Genomic DNA, 20,665 nt, shown 5'->3' on the forward strand with positions numbered 1-20,665 from the left:
AGGATACTGTAAGTGGAGCCCCAGACCTTGAAAGACCGGCAAGCTTGCCAGCGTAAAGCAGGGAAAGGGCATTGTTGTCGCGTACATTGTCTATAAAGAAGTTCGTTGGAGGTTGAGGGCAAGTGACAATGTCAAATGTCGGTTGGCCCTTGAAGTTTCGGACGAATCCTCTACACAAATCATGTTGCAGTTGGAGACAGACAGAAAAAAATAAAAAAAAAAAAAAAAAAAAAACTTGTATTTTTTTTTCGCCTCTTGACACATTCGAAGAATTTTCCATCTTCACCGAATTTTCTTCAAGCGGGTACTTTTTCCCATTTCCACATTGGGAAGTCGAAAGGACTTGATCCACAGCAGGAAAAACAGGGAATCCACTATCGAAGTTTATCGGAAGTCAAAAGTTGTTTGTCAAATAACCCACGAGACCCGTCTAGTGTGCCGTGAAATTGCCAGAGCGCTTCACCACGAGAGCCATAAGCTGGTCCGCAATATCAAGTGCAAACCCATCGTCATTTATATCTCGCTCATCCGATACTACTCGAACTTGGCTGTCCTTTAACCCGGATCGCAGAGTATCAGCAAGGGCAGCATCGACGTCAGCTTCTGCGAATGCTGACCCTGCTGTCCCAATGCTACTCACTCCCCCCCTAGGAAGCCACACCTCAACTATACTTCGGTCCTGGGCAAATCGGTCTAGTTTGTCGAGAATGAAATCCCCGACCTTCCGGCATTCGGCTGCAGAGGTTCGCATGAGGGTGACATTTGGGTTATGGACTAACAGCTTGCGATTGCCGTACTGGTGTGGCACCCTGTCCACCGGACCGAAGTTGACCATGTCCGTGGCTCCAACAGAGATGATATTGGGGATTCCGCACCGCAGTGTCGTCTCCAGGCGGCTGATTTCGCAACTCATGGTCCCGCCAGCGATGAGGTCGCAGATTTCGGTCGTTGTTATGTCCAAGATGGCGTCTAGATGGCCCTCCTCCACCAAGCGCTCCATGGCCTTTCCCCCGTGACCGGTGGCATGGAACACGTAGACTTCCACAAAATAAATGTCTTCCAGGTGACGTCGAACACGATCTACACACGGGGTGGTCACACCGAACATGGTAATACCGACACGAGTCTTCTTCTCCTCTGGTCGGCTGTCCTGCGCACTTCGCGTACGGTTTTGACCCAGACGATATTGATATGTAGATGCCATGCCGAAGATGGCGCCAGCTGCATTCTCCAGCACCTCGCGTAGGAGCTGGTTGGTCCCCGCAATGTCCACGACCGAGTACATCAAAGTGATATCGCATTCGCCCACCACCGGGCCTGTATTTCCGGACGCTATTGTGCTGACAATCAGTTTGGGCAGGCCAATAGGTGCGGCCGTCCTCATCACGGCAGAGATCAGACTAGTCCCTCCACTGCCGCCAGTGCCGATGATGCCATGGATCTCCATTGTTTGCAATAATTCGGTGACACACCTAGTGACGCAGCTTATGAGAAATTCAATCACTTGGCCCCGAGGCAGACTCAATAGGCTGGTGCTGTCGCCGGGTGCATACTTGGTTAGCAGATCGGTGTGGTTAATGGTGATGGCGTCGTCGGTGACGGCTTGACGGCCGCAGTCAATCAAGATGATCTCTAAGGGCATGGAAAAGCGTGTGGCATTCTGCCGTAGTTGGTTGTATAGATATAGGACCTCTGCACGCTTGGTGTCGAGGGTTCCCAGAAGGATGATGCGTGGCATGGTGAATGGGCTTGTAGAAGACTATACTAACTAGAATATCTGCGAGAAACTAGAATTTGAAATTCAACTGAACTGCGACAACTGCATGCTATAGGTAGAGCCCCGTACTCGGTATTATCATTGCAACAAGAATGGGCTCAACTTGAATGTCAGTGGCAAAGGACGGGCATCCTGAATTATCTCCGCCTTCTCCGTGTATCCGTCTCCGCCCCTCGACTGCAACCTCGTCCAGCCAGACCCCAAACCATTCTCTACATCCTTCTATCGGATATGTCAGCCCACCATCCGCGCCAGCGTCTTCCAGTCTCCTGTGAGCCGTGCCGCGTTCGCAAAATCCGATGTCCTCGGGATACACCTCCTTGCGGCACTTGCTTACGGCGTCGTGTTCCACCGGAGCAGTGCGTCTATAGTACCAGGAGACAACCGATACCCTCACAACAACAACCGCAACAGTCCCAATTGTCCCAACCACAACCTCAGCCACTGGGAAACGGCTCAGCATCTCCAAACACCCCTGTCCAACCCCGCTATCACGGTCCCACCGGGGAGCCCAATTCTGATCTTGTAGCTCGGATAGAAAAGCTGGAGCAGTTGTTGCACGCAAAGGACCAACAGCAAGAAGCAGAATCGCGTTCGCCAAGTGTTCCCCAATTAGATCCAGAGCTAGAAAGGAGGCGGATATCAGCGCCAGCGTCAGCTTCTGTAACGGGCACCCTCACCTCGTCCGCTTCGGGACATGTGCGCTTCCTCCCCATTAGCTCCGCCTGGCGCATTGTGGACCGAGCCTCTAAGGAGGGCCCCTTTCCAAGCCAGGAGAGTACGGTGGCTGATACGCCTAGCGGGCCATATCCTTTCGGCGAACACGACGCTGAAAACAGACCTAATCTCTTAGCAAAGCTCCCCCCGACGGAGTATTGTGACCAGCTAAAGAATCTTTATTTCCAGTCATTTGCACCGGTATGTTTCCCGACTCCAAACATTATCAACATGGCTGAAAGGTAACACAATAAAGCTTTTCCCCATCTTACATAGGCCTACGTTTCAAGAGCGGTATCGTCAATTTTTCGAGGATCCAGATCAGGCCTCGCTAGGATGGCTTGCTCTCCTTTTTACTATTATGGGCACGGCTGTCCTTGCGCTGGAACATGACAACCATCTACTCGAGGCCCTCAGTCGCAAAAGTACTGCTTGGGACCGAATCATAGAGCTCTCGGAACGGTATTACACTGCGGCGATGAAATGCCTCGAAGCAGATCGCTATCTCTGGCGACATAACGTCTCGACACTGCAGGCACTACTAAATCTTATCTATGGGATTCATCATAGCCATGGCCAAACATGGACTCTTCTGGGCCTGACCTATCACCTGGCGCTTTCGATTGGTTGCCATGTTGACCCGACCGCATTCTCTTTGGATATTGTTGAAGCTGAGGAGCGTCGTCGTTGTTGGCTAGGCTTGACGACACTGCTTTGTAATCAAAATATGGCGGTTACCGGGTTTGACATCTATCAATCGGTGTTCTCGTCGCGTGTCCTGCTCCCTGCTGAGACGTTCGATGAGGACATCGTCCAGGGACAGCTAGGACCGCTCGCAACGTCGGCAGGCATCACACCCGTCTCGTATCTGATTCGGAAATCGCACCTCTATCAAATATCCTCGAAGATCTGTAATGCTGTCCTGGTTGCACGGCCAGACGATACGACTGACCTCCACCCTCTGGACGCGGCCATCCAAGCCGAGTTAGACTCACTGGAGCAGAGTTACACCTCGATGCTTGGGGCCAACTCGTCGGCTGCTCATATTAATCTTCTGCTCAGTTTTGCCCACCACCTGGTCCTCCTTCTCCACAGTAATATACTGAATGAAGCATCCTTCTACCGATTGCAGCATAATCAGTCAAAACAGCGTTGTATGGAAAGTGCACAGCGTGTCTTAGAGCTCCATGCCGACTTCCACCACCTGCCCCACTTCACGCCCTTCCACTGGTATATCCGGGGCCGGGGTGCTTTCCACGCTTTCCACGCCGCGTTTGTCCTGGTACTCATTCTTTCTTTGGATCCCCAAGCGCCACGTCCCTCGTATGTGGTGCGGCTGCTGCACGATTGCCATGCTCGGCTCAGGGTGTCAAAGGCGCAGAGTCAGCTGTGCGCCCGAACTGCAACAATTCTCGGCCAGATGCTGTGAGTCGCCCATTATGCTCGACATGTGTTGGACTCAGAACTGACGGACAATTTTCTAGGTCTAGTAGGTGGGTGGGTGTCTCAGGGCTGGTGTCCGGTGGACTAGATAATTATGGCCCGCGCACCCCAGTCTCTCAAGGGGCCAAGTCAAATACTCAGATAAACGCCGTCGAGCAGCCCGAAAATCCTAGTAATGACTATGGTTTCCACTCGGAGAGTGTCGGGTTCCCCAGTCTGGCCCGGCAGATTGAGCCGCAGCAATGGATCAACCCGATGAACATGGATTGGAACCAGTGGGATCTGATAATGGCTTCGTTGGGTACTGCATCTTAATCTGCACCGACTAGCACCTATTACACTTTGTGAATCGGTAGATTCGGAATTGCACAAAATAATGTAGATTTTTGTCCAATTGTAAGACTGCAGTTGAAGCACCAGGAATATCCCGTTATGTTGTAGAATCTCCGCCCCATCCACCGTGAACTCCGCCCTACGCCCTCCGCCCTCCGCTCTGTTCTCCGTTCTCAATCTCCGTGATTTATGGTAAACTACCAGAGACTCTTAGGGGTTGGGTTAAAGTATATTAAGGGAAAAGTGTAATTATGAAAGATGCTTGGTTCTGTAAAACGTGGTCTGAGCAGCACAAGGCTATTAAACTAGTATATAAAGGGCCTCCTCTCATCCGATAGCACGGTGAATTCTGGGTTCCTTGCATTTCTAAGATCTCTCCTCTGCAACCAACACCAAATTATCTACCGAGGAACAAAAGAGTGGCTCATGGTTGGAGTCCTCTGATTCCCTGCTATTAAAATGGAAGGCACACCACCTCAGGAAACTGACGGAAGAGCCTAAATCACCTAATGCAGCTGCACATGCGTCTGAACATCAGCGACCCTATTTTCATGCCACTTGCACTGTATCTGACAATTGCCTACAATATCCTGTTCACTTCCTGGACAGGTACGCGGACACCTTTCAACAGCCATGCCACCTCTCCCGAGGACTCACCAGCATCATTTGCCTGGCAATGTTGGTGAGCGTAGTGCTCGGCGGCGCCAACCGATAGACCAAGCAAGATGTCCAAGTCAAACGTCGAGCAAGTACTCTTCAACCTGCGACCGGCCGTATTCGATGATGGCCTCCTTAGAGTTAACCTTCATGGCAATCTCACGGTACTCTGCCGCGGGCGGGCTCACGGTGGCCGGCATTCAGTTCTATGAGAACGGGGGCGTTCACTGAATACTGGCGATCCTCGGGTGCCTAACATCATGATCGTCCCGGGCCCTTATATTTTTTTTGCGATTCAGGCCGAGGACCCGGAAACACAGCAAATGTGCTGTTGCCGAACCGATATGTAGTTGATTGCCTGCTCTGTGTACATGAGATATTATATAGGTCAATGTGGACCCACGAGGCTTATAAAGCTGCCTAACCAAGTGGATTATCATTCGGCCGAGGAGTACACAGGTCAGGTGCCCCTTGAAAAAGGTCCCGCGCTCGCTTCAGGTCTTGGCAACCCACAACGAGGCACCTCACCTTTTAAATATTGTCATGTATACAGTGAAATACACATTCACTTTTCCTTCTTCTTATATCTAGCCGACGATTTTCTACATTACTTTTCAAGCACTCATCAAGCACTCATCAAGTACTTTATAAGTTTCATTATGGATTTTGAAACTTTCTCTACTACTTGGGATGATATCGAAGATATTTTTACTGAAGAAAATCATGAGGAAGTTAGTAATAATATAAGAACAATCAGTTACCTTAATATGGTTATTAACTAATTTTTAATTGCTTAGGACAACCCAACTGCTCCTATACAACTAATAAATGCAAAGTCAAACCCACTTCAAACTTTATATCTTGAATATACGGATGACCTACCTGAATATCCAAGGTCGGATATGAATGGATACTCTTATGTTGTTGCTGTTAATGACCGATCACAAGAAGAAGCTGAGAGTTTAGTTCAGGATGTAAGTGCTTTCCAAGTGCTTTTCAAGTGCTTATAAACTAATTAGTATTAGATACAATATTCTCGAGCAAGTGCGCGTGGGGTGAAGAAGAATATCAACTCAACATTTTTAAACTGTTCTGTTAAAAAATGGATCTGGAAATGCTCTGGGGCTTTAGTATGTGAATATTTAAAGCCAAGTCTTCGCACCTTATATCATACTTCGTTGGATGAGGTGGCATGGGCAGAAATCCAGAATATTCGCAAGAACATTGATCTTGTTGAGAATGATATTCAGAAGCGGAATGCATATAGGTAAGTACTTTCTAACTGCTTGTTAAGTACTCACTAAGTACTAACAAAATAGTTTTTACCGTTCACAAAAAGCATTTTTTCAGAAAGGACATGCTTGTCTTGAAACATTGCCTTCCTGCACACCCAGGTTCAAGCGTCATTTCTATCCTGTAAGTGGTTGATAAGTAGTTTACAAGTACTCACTAACTAGTTTAAAGGATGTGAATGGTGATTATCATCCCTACATTGGATGTGTAAATGCATCATCAAGCTTTCTGCAGAAGCATTATTATACCTCAGTGAAAGGCTACACCTCTATGGATCTTTATTTTCTGGAGCAACTATTCAATGAATCAATTCTACCATCCCAGGAAGAATGTGGTGTGATTGAACCTTTAACATCACGGCGAAAATATTGTGGTGAGTACTTTGAAAGTGATTGGCAAGCAGTTACAGAGTACCTAAATATTACTTAGATTTTGATCATGTCCAAGGACCTGGTAAACTGGAGCATATTCAGTGCGGTGTTATATTTACTGCACTTGTACCAGTTGACATTCAAAGCTGTCCTTTTATAGTTTTTACATCTCATGGAATTCATCAACATCCTCCACCACCTCCACACAAACCACCAGAGTTAATACTCAGAGGGGTTGAAAGAATTATCAAGCAGATGAGAAACCCCAGCCTGACTTTAGGTATGTGAAATAGTTTATAAGTGGTTGGGAACTGCTTAAAGACTGGTAACTAACTGATTATCAGCTCAATTCTTGCGAAGTCCAGAGCTTGAAGCCTTTTGCCAGCAATATAATGCATCAACACCAGCTGAAATCCATGCCTCACTTTCAAACACTGATCGTATCTCTGCTATTATTCAAAAACAGCGGCTTCTTTCTTATCCAGCTGGTCAAAACTTCAATGGGGTAATATATTTGTATAATACCAATCCATTCATAAAGGTAAGGATTTTATAACTGCCTATTAGCTGCTTGATAACTAATTAACTATAGGAATATATTCAAGAAAAATACTGTGACCCCAATGGAACTATGATTCTATGTGGCTTTAAGGAACAAATCAGGCTTTTAAGTACATTAACCTCCTTTGAAGTTGATATGTCCTATAAGCGCATTCGACAAAAGGGAATGAATGAGGTTGTGTTCGCAACTTATCTACCTGAGCATGGAAAGAGTAAGCACTTATCAATCACTTATTCAATACTTACTAACTATAAAATATAGTCATCACACTCCTGCGTGTTTTTACCGATCAGGAAACAACAGAAGGCTATTATCTTTTATTTACAAGAGTATTTACTCTTGTTCAAAGAATGACTGGCCAGTCTGTTGAATTCAATTCCATTCATTCCAATGGAATATATGGAATTATCGTGGATATGGATACAAAGCAATATACTGGTATATAATCAATCACCAAGTACTTACTATCTACTTGCTAACTACTTAGGACTTGGCCAATATCTTCAAGAAATTGACCCTCTTCACCGACCAATATTATGGCAGTTACAAGGAATCATTATATTTTGCCGGGTTCACTTCTTTCGTACAATCACTGAAGCAGTTGGGAGTACCAATAAAAGCTCAGGTGTATGGAGTCGAATGGCTGGCTTAATTGACTGCAAGTCAGAAGATGATTATGATCATCTATGCAATTTATTAATTGGTAAGTACTCAATAACTGGCCATTAACTGGATACTAACTGTTTAGAACATGAGAATGAAAAGGTCCAAGCATGGGCGGCGCATAAGAAATCACCAGTTATCAAGGCTGGGCTGAATAAATATTGCTCTAGTATTCCTGTCTATATTTATGATTCTATTCGGAATCATACCAATTCAGCTGAACAGTCTCATCATAAGGCTAATGCAGCAGGAAGGTGGTTGACATTGACAGCAGCAATCCAAAAGTAAGTATTTAATAAACAGTTGATAACTGGTTAAGCAATAATTGCTAACATTTTTTTTTTTAGCTCTGCAAAGCTGGATAGGCAAGACATTCTCCAATATATAAATCGCACTGATTTTAATATTCATCATTCATATCGAACAGCAAATATGGAGACGAATTATTTAAGACATATGGCCCGTGAAGGTATGTATATATATCACCGCATGTCTCATCCTCATACATTATATATATAGTTATTTTTTATTATATTCACCACTTTCTAACTGCTAACAAACCACTTAACTATTACTTAGTATCACGAAAACGCCGCCGTTCATCAACATGTTTCTCTTCTAGTTCTGAGCCTGAATTAGGACAAAGGAGATCCTGTTCACAGCCTCAAGGTCGAGGTAGCAGTCGGTGAGTTTGTTTTTTAATCACTTTAAAAAGGGTTACTAAGTACTTGATAAACAGTTCGATATCTTCTCAAAGTCTTCGTCGGGTTTCGTCACAGAATATATTAAGTTTTGAGCAACAGCGGCAAAACATAGAGCTTCGAGAACTTGAGCTTCAGTTAAAGGAAAAAGAGGAACGGGTACGAGAGAAACAACTTCAAAATGAGGAAAAAGAGCTAGAGCTTATGGAAAGGCGGGCAAGGTTACAAAATGTTAATAGTGAGATGCTCTAAATATTATCTGACAAGTAGTTATTAACTGGTTTAAAAGTACTTACACCACATTTGCTTAGCTAGGAGTAAATAAAGTCTGTTATGTATTGAAAAGCCTACGTGCGCTGTAATTAAAAATATAAGTGGTACCGGACATGTGATCCGCTAGCCTAATCACATGATCAGTTTGGGGGCACCCGACCTTCTCCAAGGGGCGGCTTACCTGTAACCTGTTCGGCCGAGTGGTATTAAATAGAACCCGGTCACCAGTGACGTCAGCACTATTAGTTGAGCTCGTGGATTCTAACGACTCTGTAATCTATATAAGAAAGCGGAGACACCTGAACAACCCGCACAATTGAGAAACTAATCGCAATGGCCAACACAGTCGAAGTAACAAGGGCGTCGGAGCTCGACGAGCAAACCGGTAACAATGAACGCGCCCGATAGGTTCAAAGCATCGCATGCTAATACAAGCGTCTCAACAGGAGGATGGACACAAGGCATGGCCCGGAAAGGCGCAATTATCGACAAATCAGACAAGATATGCTCTTTAGGTTTGTCTCGCCGTTGGTTATAGACCAATTGTCTGGGAATTCAAGCCCTGACCCTGCCATCCAGTGATGGAGGCGCAGCCCCATTCCTGCTCTGCAGTGCACCATCACGGCGACCAGGACACTGTTGTGTATGCCGCACATGGCTACGGTAGCATTTTTTTTGATGGGGGAAAGCGTCGAGAAGACCTGTCACCCGGTGATTTCGCTATAATTCCTGCGTAAGATCTGCATCGTTGCTAGAGTACAGAGCGTGTGATAGATAACTATGGCGCAGGTATGCTGAACATCAGGAAGTTAACGAGTCCGGTCAAGAGGTGAAATGGATTATCACGCGGACTGGACGAAAGCCAGCAACTGTCAACCTGGAGAGATGGGGGGAGAGTGCCAAATAAGCGGGTTAAGTCTTGGGTGTAGGGAGGGCTTCTAACATATAAATACATTAAGGTATACCTAGATATCATTTGTGCAACTACAGGAATTACCTATGAACATCGGTATTGTAGATTGTACTATTACACGCTGATGAATTAGTTGTTATGTTTCAAACAGATCGGATCAGGAGAAGTACGACATAAATCGATAGTTAGATTTTATAGAGAATATCAAAGAATCCTAAACGATAGAGCCCAGTAAAGGTTTCAGTCAGAGTAGGATGCCCAAAGGTCAACACAACAGATGCGAAATAACAAGAACGGTAATTCCAATGAACCAAAGATGATCCCATAAACGTGCACTTGTATTGTTGAGTCGAGCCTAGCCTACTGGCCGCCGTCCATGCGAAACGTGGTAATATCCAACGGTCACATCCGACCAAAGCGCGGCGCAGCCAGCCCAATCTTCCGACGAGATCATTGTCGGTCCACTTGTTAGATAGAGATGGGAGAATCAGGTTAAAAAACCGACAGCTGCAGATGCCACTAAAACCCTGCCGAGTTCCCGGCAACGAATACCTTGTCACTGCTTACCATGTATCCAGTGGCCAACAACAAAAGCTCCACGTCCAGGAATAACAGCGTCATAAACAAGACCCACGAGCTGCAGATAGCCGCAATGGTGTAGATGACTGACAGGATAAACCAGGCTCAGCAGTATGCACCCACAGCGTCGTAGAAAAAGGATTGGATATTGCCGCTAGCATCGGTATAGGCTGGATGCTGGGTTAGAGGGATCCGTTTCACAGGGAAGAGTAGTTCCGAGGTATACCTGATTGAATACCAGTTCCAGGTAGAAATATTTGTTAAATATTTGTCAGCCCCGAATCTCTGGTCACAGGAAGGACATATACTCATGGCAAAGTTGAGACTGAACGCTCCATCAGACGGGAAGAGCGTGGTTCCAAACTGTAAACAGATAGACAAACAATCAACATATACACCAATCTAGTAACCGTCCCGAAAAACTTCTGTCGTCAGCACACCGTATTCCCGTTGATGTACTCCATAATTCCCGAGAGAAATTGACTGATACCGCCAAAGCACAGCAAGACTCCAATGGCCATGTTGGTTTGCTCGATGCTTCGGGCGTGCACCCCCAGCCTGGAAAGCAGGAATGTATCTGTGGCGAAGGAGAGCAATCCTAACGGCCAAGAATTAGCTAAGGATCGATGCATGGAGGGCAAGGGCGGGGGTTGGAATTGGACACCCTGTGTCTTGAGCTGCTCGATACAGTCACTGTCCGGACATGCCTCAATTTTATCTCCATCCTGGTATGGTGCGGTGGTGGATGGTCCCAACATGTTGGGAGAATAGAGAGGGAACCAAAGTGAGCCAAAATAGAGGCAGGTAGATCTGAAGTTCCTGATTATGGGATGCTAGTTAAGTATTCATCCTCTCCGACCCCTACAATAACCCAAGTTCCACCCTTGACCCGCTAGCCCTAATTCATACACCATAAAAATATGGCTAAATTTCTATCAAGCTAATATCTAAACAAATGAGGGATGGGTTTGATAATCTGGAAAAATTGGACTCGGCAGTTCCTGCCTCGACGATTTTCCGTGAGTGAAGTCACTCGACAGCCGTCCCAGTTATCTCCGCCATGGTCTCCGCACTTGGAGGCTGTTTCCTTGAATATCTCCGCCATCCGCAGTTTAAAGTCCGCACTCCACCATTCCGAGTGGAACGACAGAATAATATCCATATCTGTCACACACTGTCTCGCCACAGCCCTATTGCGTACGTCGCTCGAGAACTCACCAATAAATAGGGCTATACACCGAGCCAAATGACCATGCCGGTACCACCTTGATCTCAGTTCATAACGTACCTTCCTACCTTTTATTCTGCTTGGACACTTGATCCAACATACAAACTTCCATTTCCTTAAATATGGCACCACCTACCTGTCGCAGTGAGATTCTAGCCCGCCTGCGCCGTCAAATTGGAAATGGAAAGCCTATCATTGGAGCTGGAACCGGTACGTACCTGTTGTCGCCCGCCCCTTGGTTCTCTGCCCATCAGTTTGGCTGATAACCTACCATCAGGCATTGGCCTTTCTGCCAAATCGGTGGAGACTGGCGGTGGAGACCTAGTCATCATCTACAACAGTGGTCGTTTTCGCATGGCGGGTTGCGGAAGTCTCGCGGGGCTAATGCCGTATAGCAACGCCAACGAGGTAGTAGTCGAAATGGCTGCTGAAGTCATCCCTATCATTCAAAACACCCCCGTGATCGCGGGTGTCTGTGGTACAGATCCATTCAAGCATATCCGCCGGTTCCTGAAGCAGTTGCAGGAGTTGGGATTTGCTGGTGTGCAGAACTTCCCTACTGTGGGACTGATCGATGGCCAGTTCCGCGCTAACCTGGAGGAGACTGGGATGGGGTACAGCAAAGAGGTGAAGATGGTGCAGCAGGCGGCTGAGTTGGACCTTCTCACGACGCCCTATGTTTTCAATGTGGAGGAGGCTGAAGCTATGGCGAAGGCTGGAGCGGATATTCTGGTAGCACATATGGGTCTGACCACTTCGGGGGTGATCGGGGCGAAGACCGGAAAGACGTTGGAGCAATGCGTTATGGAGATACAGGCCATACGGGATGTGGCAGTGAAAATCAATAAAGATGTAATTGTGTTGTGCCACGGTGGGCCAATTGCTTCCCCGGAAGATGCGAAATTCGTGCTGGGTCAGGTGCAGGGCTTGCACGGCTTCTACGGGGCTAGTTCAATGGAGAGACTTCCTGTTGAAGTAGCCATTAAGGACACCATATCCGAGTTTAAAAAGATTGGCTTGAAGGGGTAGTTTGTGACATATTCAGCAGCTGTACTAGAGGAGTTACCTGTCATGATCGAAGAGCTTTGCTATACCCGGTCTCAATACAAGGCATTTGATATATAGCTTTGGTTATCGACTATAAGCCTATCTAGAGGCTAGCAGCTGAGAATGGTGTTCCCTCTGCTCCGATAATCCCCAATAGAAGCTCCGTGTTAGGGAGGAACAGGATATGATTGATCTACGCATCATTTTCCAGTGGTATAGAGATTGTTGGAGCGCATAGCTGCATAGTGGGTTTATAAGTTTCTTTTGATACTCGTAAATGTATATAAATGATGATCTAGAGAACTTTTGGGCACAGAATACAGCCCAATTATGTCAGACTAAGCCATTAACATACACCTTAATGTAGTCTTACAGGATTCCTTCGCCGAACACATGATCAGGCCATAAATTAAGATCAAGTGTCAATTCTAATAAACTCCCACGTGGTCCCTTCCCGTCTCTGACTATCGACCACCAACTCCATGTTTCTCTTTTCCCCGATCTTTATCGGCGAGAAACCATCATTGTTCTTTATCAAGAGTAGATGACCGCCATCTGGATGCTGTCGTGGACAAAACCACTCCCACGCATCATGCTTTGTCGCCGTTGCTCTAATTTGACCCTTGCTGTCATGCCCGAGATACGTGCCTGAAACGTCGTTGTAAAATCCAAGCCACATCTTCTCGTTCTCAACACAATGCCAGTGACTCGCAACATTGTATTGATAGTGAAATATGTCTAAGTGTACCATCATCGGTGAACCTTCCTTGAGGCAGATGACACGTTTGGTTCTGGGTTCGCGGATTATGAATGTCATGTCTTTGAACGGAAGGGTTTTGGCATCAGATGTCAGTTCTTGCATGCCTATACTCGTATAGCTAGTCGTTTCGTCTGAGTTGCTGGTGTGGGTTGGGGTAAGGCACTTGTCCCTTTCTGTGGTAGAAACCAACATTGCTACGCGTATTTGGGGAGTAGAGTATTGCGTGTCTATTAGTAGTGTCAGAACCATAGGCAAAGTAGATAGAATCATTCCACTTACGATATGTTTTATCGTCGATTCCCCGGGTGTTTGTAAGATCAAGCTGCACACTGGAGACAAAAAATTGGAGTCAGAACATAAATGCAGGTTCTCATCTCATGAGATGAACGTGGGGTAATTGCAGCAGTCACATGATATTAGTACTTTTGATACCTTTTCGTCCATTAAGTTCGTGAAACGAATAAGCCAATAAGGCGGTTAACTCCGAGTCGGGAAAGTCGGGGAGTCGATTATCGGACTGCACGAGGCTATATATGAAGAGGAAATTTAGATTACACGGAGGGTGGGCATTGATATCTATAGACACCACAGATGGGATCTGTCGGCCTCGGTAATCGGACCAGCTATTAATCCATCTCAACTTTCATCAGGACATACGACGGGCGAAGCAAAATCGCCTATCTAGTAGCTAAGCTAACTCTATCGTGTACGCTGGCAACACTCCCGCGCAGGAGCTCAGATGGAAATTGGGCCGCAGGAATGGACGTACGTGAGGAGGGAGAGAAAAGGATTTTGATCAACGTAGGGGGCAGATTCTCAGGTAGAAGTGAGGATTCTGAAGCCATTCATAAAAGTCCTTTATCCCTGACTTGGATCGCAGGATCTCATCAACCTGTCTCTGTCTTCCATGGGTACAAGGAAGCCTTGCGGCATTTTCGGTAGTAGTAGATGTGATGGGAGGTCTTTAGGCTCCCACATGAGCATTCTACCTTTGCATCTTCATGTCCAAAACACTCATGGTACTGGGCAAAGTCTCCATGGCCTGTTCAGGCAGCAAGAAATTGGCCGAGATTGGCTTTGGGGATGGATAGTTCATGAGGTCGTTTATTGAGGCCAATGGAGAGGTCCTGATATTGCTGTGGCGCATTCTCAGCTCAAAAAGACTGGAATTGTCGCCAGAATTCCTCCTTCAAAGTTTGGCGAGCCCAGGCATGTCTTGTCTGAGAGCGGCTAGTTTGTGGGTAGACCTAGCTCATCTTTTGCCCTGTTCATTGGCATTCTCGTTCCCTGTAATGCCTGCATGTCCGGGGATCCAGCAAACATGCACCTGTACGGGTGTGATGGCCAGGCATCAAAGGGAGCAACTCGGACATGCATTTATAGTTTCTTGGAAGGCCATGATGGAGCCCTGGCTAGGGCCTTTAGGGCGGCCCTGCAGTTGACGTGCCACTTCTTGATTGCCGAGGAAAACGTATAGGCTCTGTGTGACCGGGAAGGCTGGGCACTATTAAGGGCAGCCTTCAGCCCCTCAGTTACTACGGTAGCCTCTGCATTGAAGACTGCATACTTAGGGAGGCAGAGGCGACCACAGGTCGATTCCAGCTTCCATTCTCCCAAAATCCATATTATCCAGTGCTGGCTGAACCATCTGAGTTACTCAAGCAGCTGCCACCAGTGAAGACGAATATGGATAGAGGAGGTTTCAGCCCATTTCAGAAAGGTCACACCTGCCCTATCTTGGGTAGGACAGATATTCTGGGTAGTTCTGGGGTTCTCCGCCTGCCAAAGGCGGTAGGCCAAAGGGTCAGTCTGTATAACCCCATGCGTATTCGAGCACCAAGGTCACTTTTTCATCTCTCAATGTGTGCCCCAAAAGAAAAAGAGAGGTTGATAAGGGCAGTCACTCACAGATCCACGGAATCATTTTGCTCTCCCAGCAGCAGAAGAGGACCGGGCCCTACTTGCTCAAAACAAAAACACAATGACGACACTTCGTGTACTCGTAGATAGACCGGTGCTTATCCTTGTTCCCTCGTTTTGTCCAGCTCATGCATAGCAAATTTCCACGTGGTGGTCCTCTGGCCGCGCCTCTTTTCATAAAGAGACTTGTGAATTGCTTCGAGTTCATGGAACCCCAGGAGAGAAGCCTTCCACCGTTTAATCTTAGTCCTGCTAGCATCCATATTATAGGCCTTGAGGATGCTCTACAAGGTGAGGTAGCAACCTATGGGGTTCGTGGGGTTAAATTTCCGTTCCGCATGTTCCGGCCCAAGTCTCTCTATACACTTGCAGGTCATGCGGCCTGACCTTCCGTATGCCCTTGGTAGCGGCCCAGGTTTTGTTGTAATTATGGGTCTTGTCCATTAGGTTTATTTCGGGGTCAGTCTTGGTTATATTCAAATCACTTGATTGGCCGTTGTTCTGAGGAACGGAACCTAAACTCGCGAGCAGGAGGCAGGCGTTGATCTACCTCTTCTTGTGTCCCTCTGGAGAAGGATTCGTGAAAGACTTCTCCAATCCCATAACCTATTTAACTCCCGGTCAATACAAGTACAAGTATGATCCACCTACCTGGGATATGATAGAAGGAGAGGTACGCTTAGAGCAATCACTAGCGCATTCACAAGTGTTTCCGAGGACATCTTATATTTGTGTATGAGAATGAAGTGTTTATTCAAATGCGAATGAGAAACTGCTTTAGGCAAGTTTGCTACTTACGCGCCGTAAATATACTTATACCCAAAGCGTTCTAAACGCAGCCAACTGTATGCTGCGCCCTTCCCTGTAAATTCTGCTTACCCCTGCATTGTTTGAATGTCGGGCGCTAAATAAGGGAACTGGCCTCGTTCAACATGTTCGTGTAACCTATACTATGATTACCATATAGGCTGTAAGATATATTATCTATTCTGTTCACGGTAAACGGGGCTCTTGTACTTTTGTTACTCTCAAATTGTATCACAGCTTTATATTTCTGTGAGATATATTCTCAGTTTCTCTGGTAAATTAGGGCTTTGGCAATCTCAGGGCTGTGTTTCGCAGCATACAACCCTCACTGGAGTGCCATCTTCCACCCATGTCAAGAGACACGAAACCACAGGCCTTTGCTGAAACATCTTTCTCCTGTTTTCCATAACCTCGTCGACTCCTTTGATTGATCGATATTAATCCAGTCGCTCCGAATTCGTTCATTCGTAAAATGGAACCATTCAACAGCCTCTTGTCCATCTTGCTCTCGATATTCGCATGTTTCGGGCCCCAAAAAGGTTGGCATACTTGACGATCCAAGGTAGCATATTACTAATTTAATTTAGAAGAGGGCCCCAGGGCTGCACCCCACCTAGGGTCCATTGTGACCCTGATGTGCGCCTCACAGTTAGAGGAGATACTGGCGAGTACCTGAACGTCAATAAATCAAATATATTGCTAACTATGAGCTTCCAGGGACTGCACACATCTCCGGAATCCGACCCCGACGTTCTCTGCATCATCGGGGAAGACACGCCAACGGACTGCGAAAATTTAGAGACATGGTACAGCATCCAGCGGACGACTCGAAGCCCAGCTGAAGCTCCAGACTTGGGTTATGATACGAGAGAAACGCGATGCGAGGACTACAGAATCTCGAGAACTGAGATAATTAAGTCTCCCATCGGATTGGAACTTCTGGCGGGCTGGCTGCGAATAGATAAGGAGGCTTCAAACAAGGAGAAAAGGAAGGCACTCATTGGAGAATTGCAGGAGAGTTATCTCAACGACCGGTCTCATGTCCGTGCTCTTGCTGCCCAACAAGGAATGCCTTTGGATGATATTCATACTTGGTTCATGAATAGGGTACGGGAGTTGGAGGCGATTAATTTTGGCGGAGGAATAAGCCAGAAAACTACATGAAACTTCCTAAATATACCCTCAAAATGATACTTGGAGCTTGATGCTTTGGTTTTAGGCTCATATATCGTTGATGAAACAGCTATGTTTGTTACATTTCCTCCCCGTGAAAATCTTCCATCGAATTTGAAGTCTCTCTCGGATAGCAAGACCTCAAAATACAGAATATGTCTAACATATTCGCTAGTGCCAAGGGCTTTTCGCCTGTCATATTCTTGGAAATAACGACTTGGAGCCGGGGTTGGGACTGCCATGCGTCTCCTTCTGAAGTTCGCCAGGTTGTTTCAGAAAATAATATCAATTTTCACGTTGTTACAAGACTCTTTTGTGCGTCATTGGGGTCTAGGGCGCTCGCTCCTATCAGACCTCGACACCAAAGCGACTCGAGGTACTTTTTGTTTATCTAATTTATATATCGGTTGCTGCAAATCCGGCCAGTTAAGCCAGAATAGCTGCACACTCAGCGTGTCCTCTCCGCTGCGCCACCTCACCAGGCGTCAAGTCATTTGGATTCCTGACGTCATGTCTCGCAAACCTCTCCAGCAAGAAATGAACGCACACAGTATGATCATTTCCCGCGGCCCCATGAAGCGGTGTCCCCCAATCATCCTGCTCGGTGGTATTCTCGAAGAGGTCTTCGTTATCCGGAATAGCATTAGTATCATCCCCTGCATCAATAAGAAGACGACAGACTTGAAGTCGACCGTCGCTGGCTGCTTTGTGAAGGGAACTCCTATTACGAACTCAGCGCCATGCTTCAATAGTAACTGAACAATCTTCGGACTCGCAGAGATGGCGGCCGTTTCAAGAACAGAGTTTATTTCTCCGCGACGGTTCGCGTTGGGGTTGGCGCCGTGGTTGAGCAGATATGTGACCAGTAGGAGCTTGCTGGGACCGACCGCCATACTGCCATTATTGTATCGTTGATAGGGACCCAGATCGTGATATTATATGAAAGGAAAGAACTAACATCAGGGCATCAGCAATGTGCCCAAGGCACTCGTTTACATCCCAGTCATGCTTGGATAAGACTTCGAATGACCGGGTATCCCATCCGGATTGCTCAGTGCATCCAGCCGACGTGGCTACGACAGCATCTGTCGGTCCTTTATTAAAATCAATAACCATGGTGCATAGATAGAGGCAAGGATTGTACCGGGACTGATCAAACAACCGCGATGCAACAGTTCATCAGCAACTTCGACATATCTCGATTTCAATGCAATTTCCAAGGCAGGTTGAAACGAGTACATGGGCTGACCTGGTACCTTGGGGGACTCAGGAGTTTTTTGGGCACTCTATACATCAAGAGTGATTTTGAGTTGGGTGAGGTTGTTCGACTCTACTGCGGCGAGGATGGTGGGGGGTATACTAGACATATTTCAAAATCTTAATCTCAGCTCAAAGCTATCGCAAGAAATTTTTCCATGTCCCTTCCCGAGCAACGTCCAAGTTAACTGCTGGCAATATCTACGCGATACTTCCCACCGGCTAGGGGCCTGTTTCAAAGGCTCTTTTTACCTCCCTGTATTCAGCCTACATCTGCATACTCTATTAAATCGGTGGCGAGATGGTGAGATCGAAGTTTAGCGGAACCGGAGAAAACACCGATAAAACGACGATTACGATCATGATAACTGGTGGTACAGTGGTTAGTGGAGGTATTGATATCAGCATTGAAGAGACCCCGAACCAATGGTTCAGGCCCCGACCTGGGGATTACTTGTATAGCATTGAATGAGGTGTTTACCTCACTACAAGGAAGACTATAGAAATATCATGTCCTCTTACTTTCTGATAAATATATACGACCATAGGACTTGGAAAACAGGGCTCCCCATCCGATCAGGAACCATGCTAATTTAACATACATGCCATGAGTTTCATCAAGGAGACGAATAGCTTACATCTCCCTCGGCTCATCCAGAACCCACTTGGAAACCCTGTCGTCATCCCAAGAGACTGTGCGGAGCCATATGCTGTCCATGAAGTCTGGGGTATTTATGGTCAGCCCGGCGTTAGCATACAAATGGGTCTTCCCAGGAGGACCATTGACGGCTCCATAGAGAAGACCACATATTTGTCTTCGATATCCACGACCGACCAAGCTTCATGCTTCTTGTTCCTTTTTCCCAGAGACAATAAACTTTGGATTCCGTCGATCATGATGTCCAGTTAGGCCAAACTCGCGTCGCGGATTTTCCGGGCCAGTGCTTCATATGAGTTGCGTCCTGTACCAAGAATCCATGTTGGTCCAAACTCTACAAAATTGCAGCATCTTTATTAGTTGGGTTAGGCCGAAACACATAGTAGTTCGTGTGAGCACCACAATTTCGAGCTAGGGTGGCATAGCCCCAGAAGGCTCCTTCGCCGTCATCTCACACATCTCAATCGACGAGCCAATTTCCGGTATAGTCGATGGCTTTTTTCTCGTAGGATGCTCCACCACACGACAGTAATATATTCCCTTATGAAGACAAAGGCTACTGCGGTACTCCGGATGCCCCGACTGCAGAATTTCCTGTTCTCGATCGGGATGGGTTATATGGAGCATTATGGTATTACATTTGAATGCTCGAAGACCGGAGAGCATCCCGAGTGGTTTCGATTTCCTCATAAGACGGTCGAGCAGGGTACGACCGGATGCTATGTAACACTTATGCCAGAAGCAAAGTGGGAGGTTCCTGGTGATGTGGCAGCCCTGTGGACGAAATTTGTGGGAGATAAGGGTGTTGTTGCTGTTGCGCCTTTCTGAAATTTTAACGTAATATAACTCTCTACCCCTGTAGATAAGGTGAGGCCGAGTTCCACACGTGTGTGGAACTCGGCCAACACAACACTATCAACCACGACCCAATTAAAGGGACGCTACCACCCACTATTCTGATACTTCTCTAATCTTCTGCTTGCCATTGCATCCATTCGCAATCGTTACAGGGCCCAGCGTCAAACCGTTCGTCCGATTGATCGGAAAGGTAACCCGCTGCTTGCGCGGCCCGCTCGGGTACCGGCTACGCCAGGGACATAACTCTATTGGCAACTCAACTTTGGCTGTTCATTATGGCGGTTTCAGTTGAGCTTGCTGCCTAGTATGAGTCCCGGGCTAGTACGTCGTTTGAGAACCAACTTCCCCTGGACGTAGATGACAGAGTTCTGGGTCCGATATGAGACCGACCCGCGTGGGATGCACATTTTCGTGCCTATCGTGGAGCACCAATTGGCCGCTCTTCTCATGGCGACATTTTGCTTCCCCATGAGGAAGAACCGTTGCGTTATTATTGTCAGGTCGGGTCTAGGCTAAGCTCAAGACCAAGTATCTAGTCGGTGATCACCGGGGACGATCTGTCGATCATTCGTACCCTGCGTACGAGTCCAGGCATCTTTATTTCCGTAGAGTACTCTGTACCCTATGTATATAGACAGCTTCGGAAGCTCTTAGCCACAGTTAGTACAGAACAAT

General features: G+C 46.8%; 8 protein-coding genes across 8 annotated transcripts; 5 read left to right on the forward strand and 3 right to left on the reverse strand.

The window, feature by feature from the left end:
* Nucleotides 1-430: 430 nt before the first annotated feature.
* On the reverse strand, nt 431-1,738 carry EURHEDRAFT_390394 (Tm-1-like ATP-binding domain-containing protein; the record flags this gene model as incomplete). Its single annotated transcript, XM_040779830.1, has 1 exon — nt 431-1,738. One exon carries the CDS (start codon nt 1,736-1,738, stop codon nt 431-433), a length of 1,308 nt encoding a protein of 435 aa, XP_040634094.1.
* A 270-nt stretch (nt 1,739-2,008) lies between these two features.
* EURHEDRAFT_382009 (Zn(II)2Cys6 transcription factor) lies at nt 2,009-4,252 on the forward strand (the record flags this gene model as incomplete). The annotated part of the gene is made up of 3 exons (XM_040779486.1): nt 2,009-2,695; nt 2,751-3,919; nt 3,979-4,252. The coding sequence occupies 3 exons, from the start codon at nt 2,009-2,011 to the stop codon at nt 4,250-4,252; spliced, it is 2,130 nt and encodes a 709-aa protein (XP_040634095.1).
* Nucleotides 4,253-5,515: 1,263 nt separating this feature from the next.
* EURHEDRAFT_417473 (uncharacterized protein) lies at nt 5,516-8,795 on the forward strand. The gene is made up of 14 exons (XM_040783206.1): nt 5,516-5,658; nt 5,725-5,901; nt 5,953-6,194; nt 6,247-6,343; nt 6,392-6,593; nt 6,650-6,871; nt 6,936-7,132; nt 7,184-7,364; nt 7,415-7,591; nt 7,641-7,856; nt 7,902-8,100; nt 8,164-8,285; nt 8,396-8,501; nt 8,556-8,795. The coding sequence occupies exons 1-14, from the start codon at nt 5,587-5,589 to the stop codon at nt 8,767-8,769; spliced, it is 2,424 nt and encodes an 807-aa protein (XP_040634096.1). The 5' UTR covers nt 5,516-5,586; the 3' UTR covers nt 8,770-8,795.
* A 305-nt stretch (nt 8,796-9,100) lies between these two features.
* Nucleotides 9,101-9,874, forward strand: EURHEDRAFT_417475 (uncharacterized protein). Its single transcript, XM_040783207.1, has 4 exons — nt 9,101-9,175; nt 9,237-9,305; nt 9,370-9,523; nt 9,580-9,874. Exons 1-4 carry the CDS (start codon nt 9,124-9,126, stop codon nt 9,695-9,697), a joined length of 393 nt encoding a protein of 130 aa, XP_040634097.1. The 5' UTR covers nt 9,101-9,123; the 3' UTR covers nt 9,698-9,874.
* A 513-nt stretch (nt 9,875-10,387) lies between these two features.
* On the reverse strand, nt 10,388-11,040 carry EURHEDRAFT_406936 (uncharacterized protein; the record flags this gene model as incomplete). The annotated part of the gene is made up of 2 exons (XM_040780491.1): nt 10,388-10,645; nt 10,723-11,040. The coding sequence occupies 2 exons, from the start codon at nt 11,038-11,040 to the stop codon at nt 10,388-10,390; spliced, it is 576 nt and encodes a 191-aa protein (XP_040634098.1).
* Nucleotides 11,041-11,570: 530 nt separating this feature from the next.
* Nucleotides 11,571-12,556, forward strand: EURHEDRAFT_527061 (phosphoenolpyruvate hydrolase family protein). The gene is made up of 2 exons (XM_040787007.1): nt 11,571-11,720; nt 11,788-12,556. The coding sequence occupies exons 1-2, from the start codon at nt 11,633-11,635 to the stop codon at nt 12,537-12,539; spliced, it is 840 nt and encodes a 279-aa protein (XP_040634099.1). The 5' UTR covers nt 11,571-11,632; the 3' UTR covers nt 12,540-12,556.
* A 216-nt stretch (nt 12,557-12,772) lies between these two features.
* Nucleotides 12,773-13,671, reverse strand: EURHEDRAFT_417476 (uncharacterized protein). The gene is made up of 2 exons (XM_040783208.1): nt 13,597-13,671; nt 12,773-13,544 (listed from the first exon to the last, which is right to left on the reverse strand). The coding sequence occupies exon 2, from the start codon at nt 13,507-13,509 to the stop codon at nt 12,973-12,975; it is 537 nt and encodes a 178-aa protein (XP_040634100.1). The 5' UTR covers nt 13,510-13,544; nt 13,597-13,671; the 3' UTR covers nt 12,773-12,972.
* Nucleotides 13,672-16,749: 3,078 nt separating this feature from the next.
* EURHEDRAFT_406939 (uncharacterized protein) lies at nt 16,750-17,208 on the forward strand (the record flags this gene model as incomplete). Its single annotated transcript, XM_040780492.1, has 1 exon — nt 16,750-17,208. The coding sequence occupies one exon, from the start codon at nt 16,750-16,752 to the stop codon at nt 17,206-17,208; it is 459 nt and encodes a 152-aa protein (XP_040634101.1).
* Nucleotides 17,209-20,665: the final 3,457 nt, after the last annotated feature.

The sequence above is a fragment of the Aspergillus ruber genome (genome assembly GCF_000600275.1).
Source record: "Aspergillus ruber CBS 135680 unplaced genomic scaffold scaffold00050, whole genome shotgun sequence".
Taxonomy (NCBI): Eukaryota; Fungi; Ascomycota; class Eurotiomycetes; order Eurotiales; family Aspergillaceae; genus Aspergillus; species Aspergillus ruber.

What these genes read in the sequence shown, in the direction of transcription:
- EURHEDRAFT_417473 (XM_040783206.1), top strand. Translation starts at nt 5,587, where the DNA reads ATGGATTTTGAAACTTTCTCTACTACTTGGGATGATATCGAAGATATT. An exon ending in CAGAAGCGGAATGCATATAG is followed by an intron (nt 6,195 to 6,246) that starts GTAAGTACTTTC and finishes CTAACAAAATAG; the next exon opens with TTTTTACCGTTCACAAAAAG. An exon ending in ATCACGGCGAAAATATTGTG is followed by an intron (nt 6,594 to 6,649) that starts GTGAGTACTTTG and finishes AATATTACTTAG; the next exon opens with ATTTTGATCATGTCCAAGGA.
- EURHEDRAFT_417476 (XM_040783208.1), bottom strand. Translation starts at nt 13,509, where the DNA reads ATGTTGGTTTCTACCACAGAAAGGGACAAGTGCCTTACCCCAACCCAC.
- EURHEDRAFT_527061 (XM_040787007.1), top strand. Translation starts at nt 11,633, where the DNA reads ATGGCACCACCTACCTGTCGCAGTGAGATTCTAGCCCGCCTGCGCCGT. An exon ending in TATCATTGGAGCTGGAACCG is followed by an intron (nt 11,721 to 11,787) that starts GTACGTACCTGT and finishes ACCTACCATCAG; the next exon opens with GCATTGGCCTTTCTGCCAAA.
- EURHEDRAFT_417475 (XM_040783207.1), top strand. Translation starts at nt 9,124, where the DNA reads ATGGCCAACACAGTCGAAGTAACAAGGGCGTCGGAGCTCGACGAGCAA. An exon ending in GGAGCTCGACGAGCAAACCG is followed by an intron (nt 9,176 to 9,236) that starts GTAACAATGAAC and finishes GCGTCTCAACAG; the next exon opens with GAGGATGGACACAAGGCATG. An exon ending in AGACAAGATATGCTCTTTAG is followed by an intron (nt 9,306 to 9,369) that starts GTTTGTCTCGCC and finishes CCTGCCATCCAG; the next exon opens with TGATGGAGGCGCAGCCCCAT.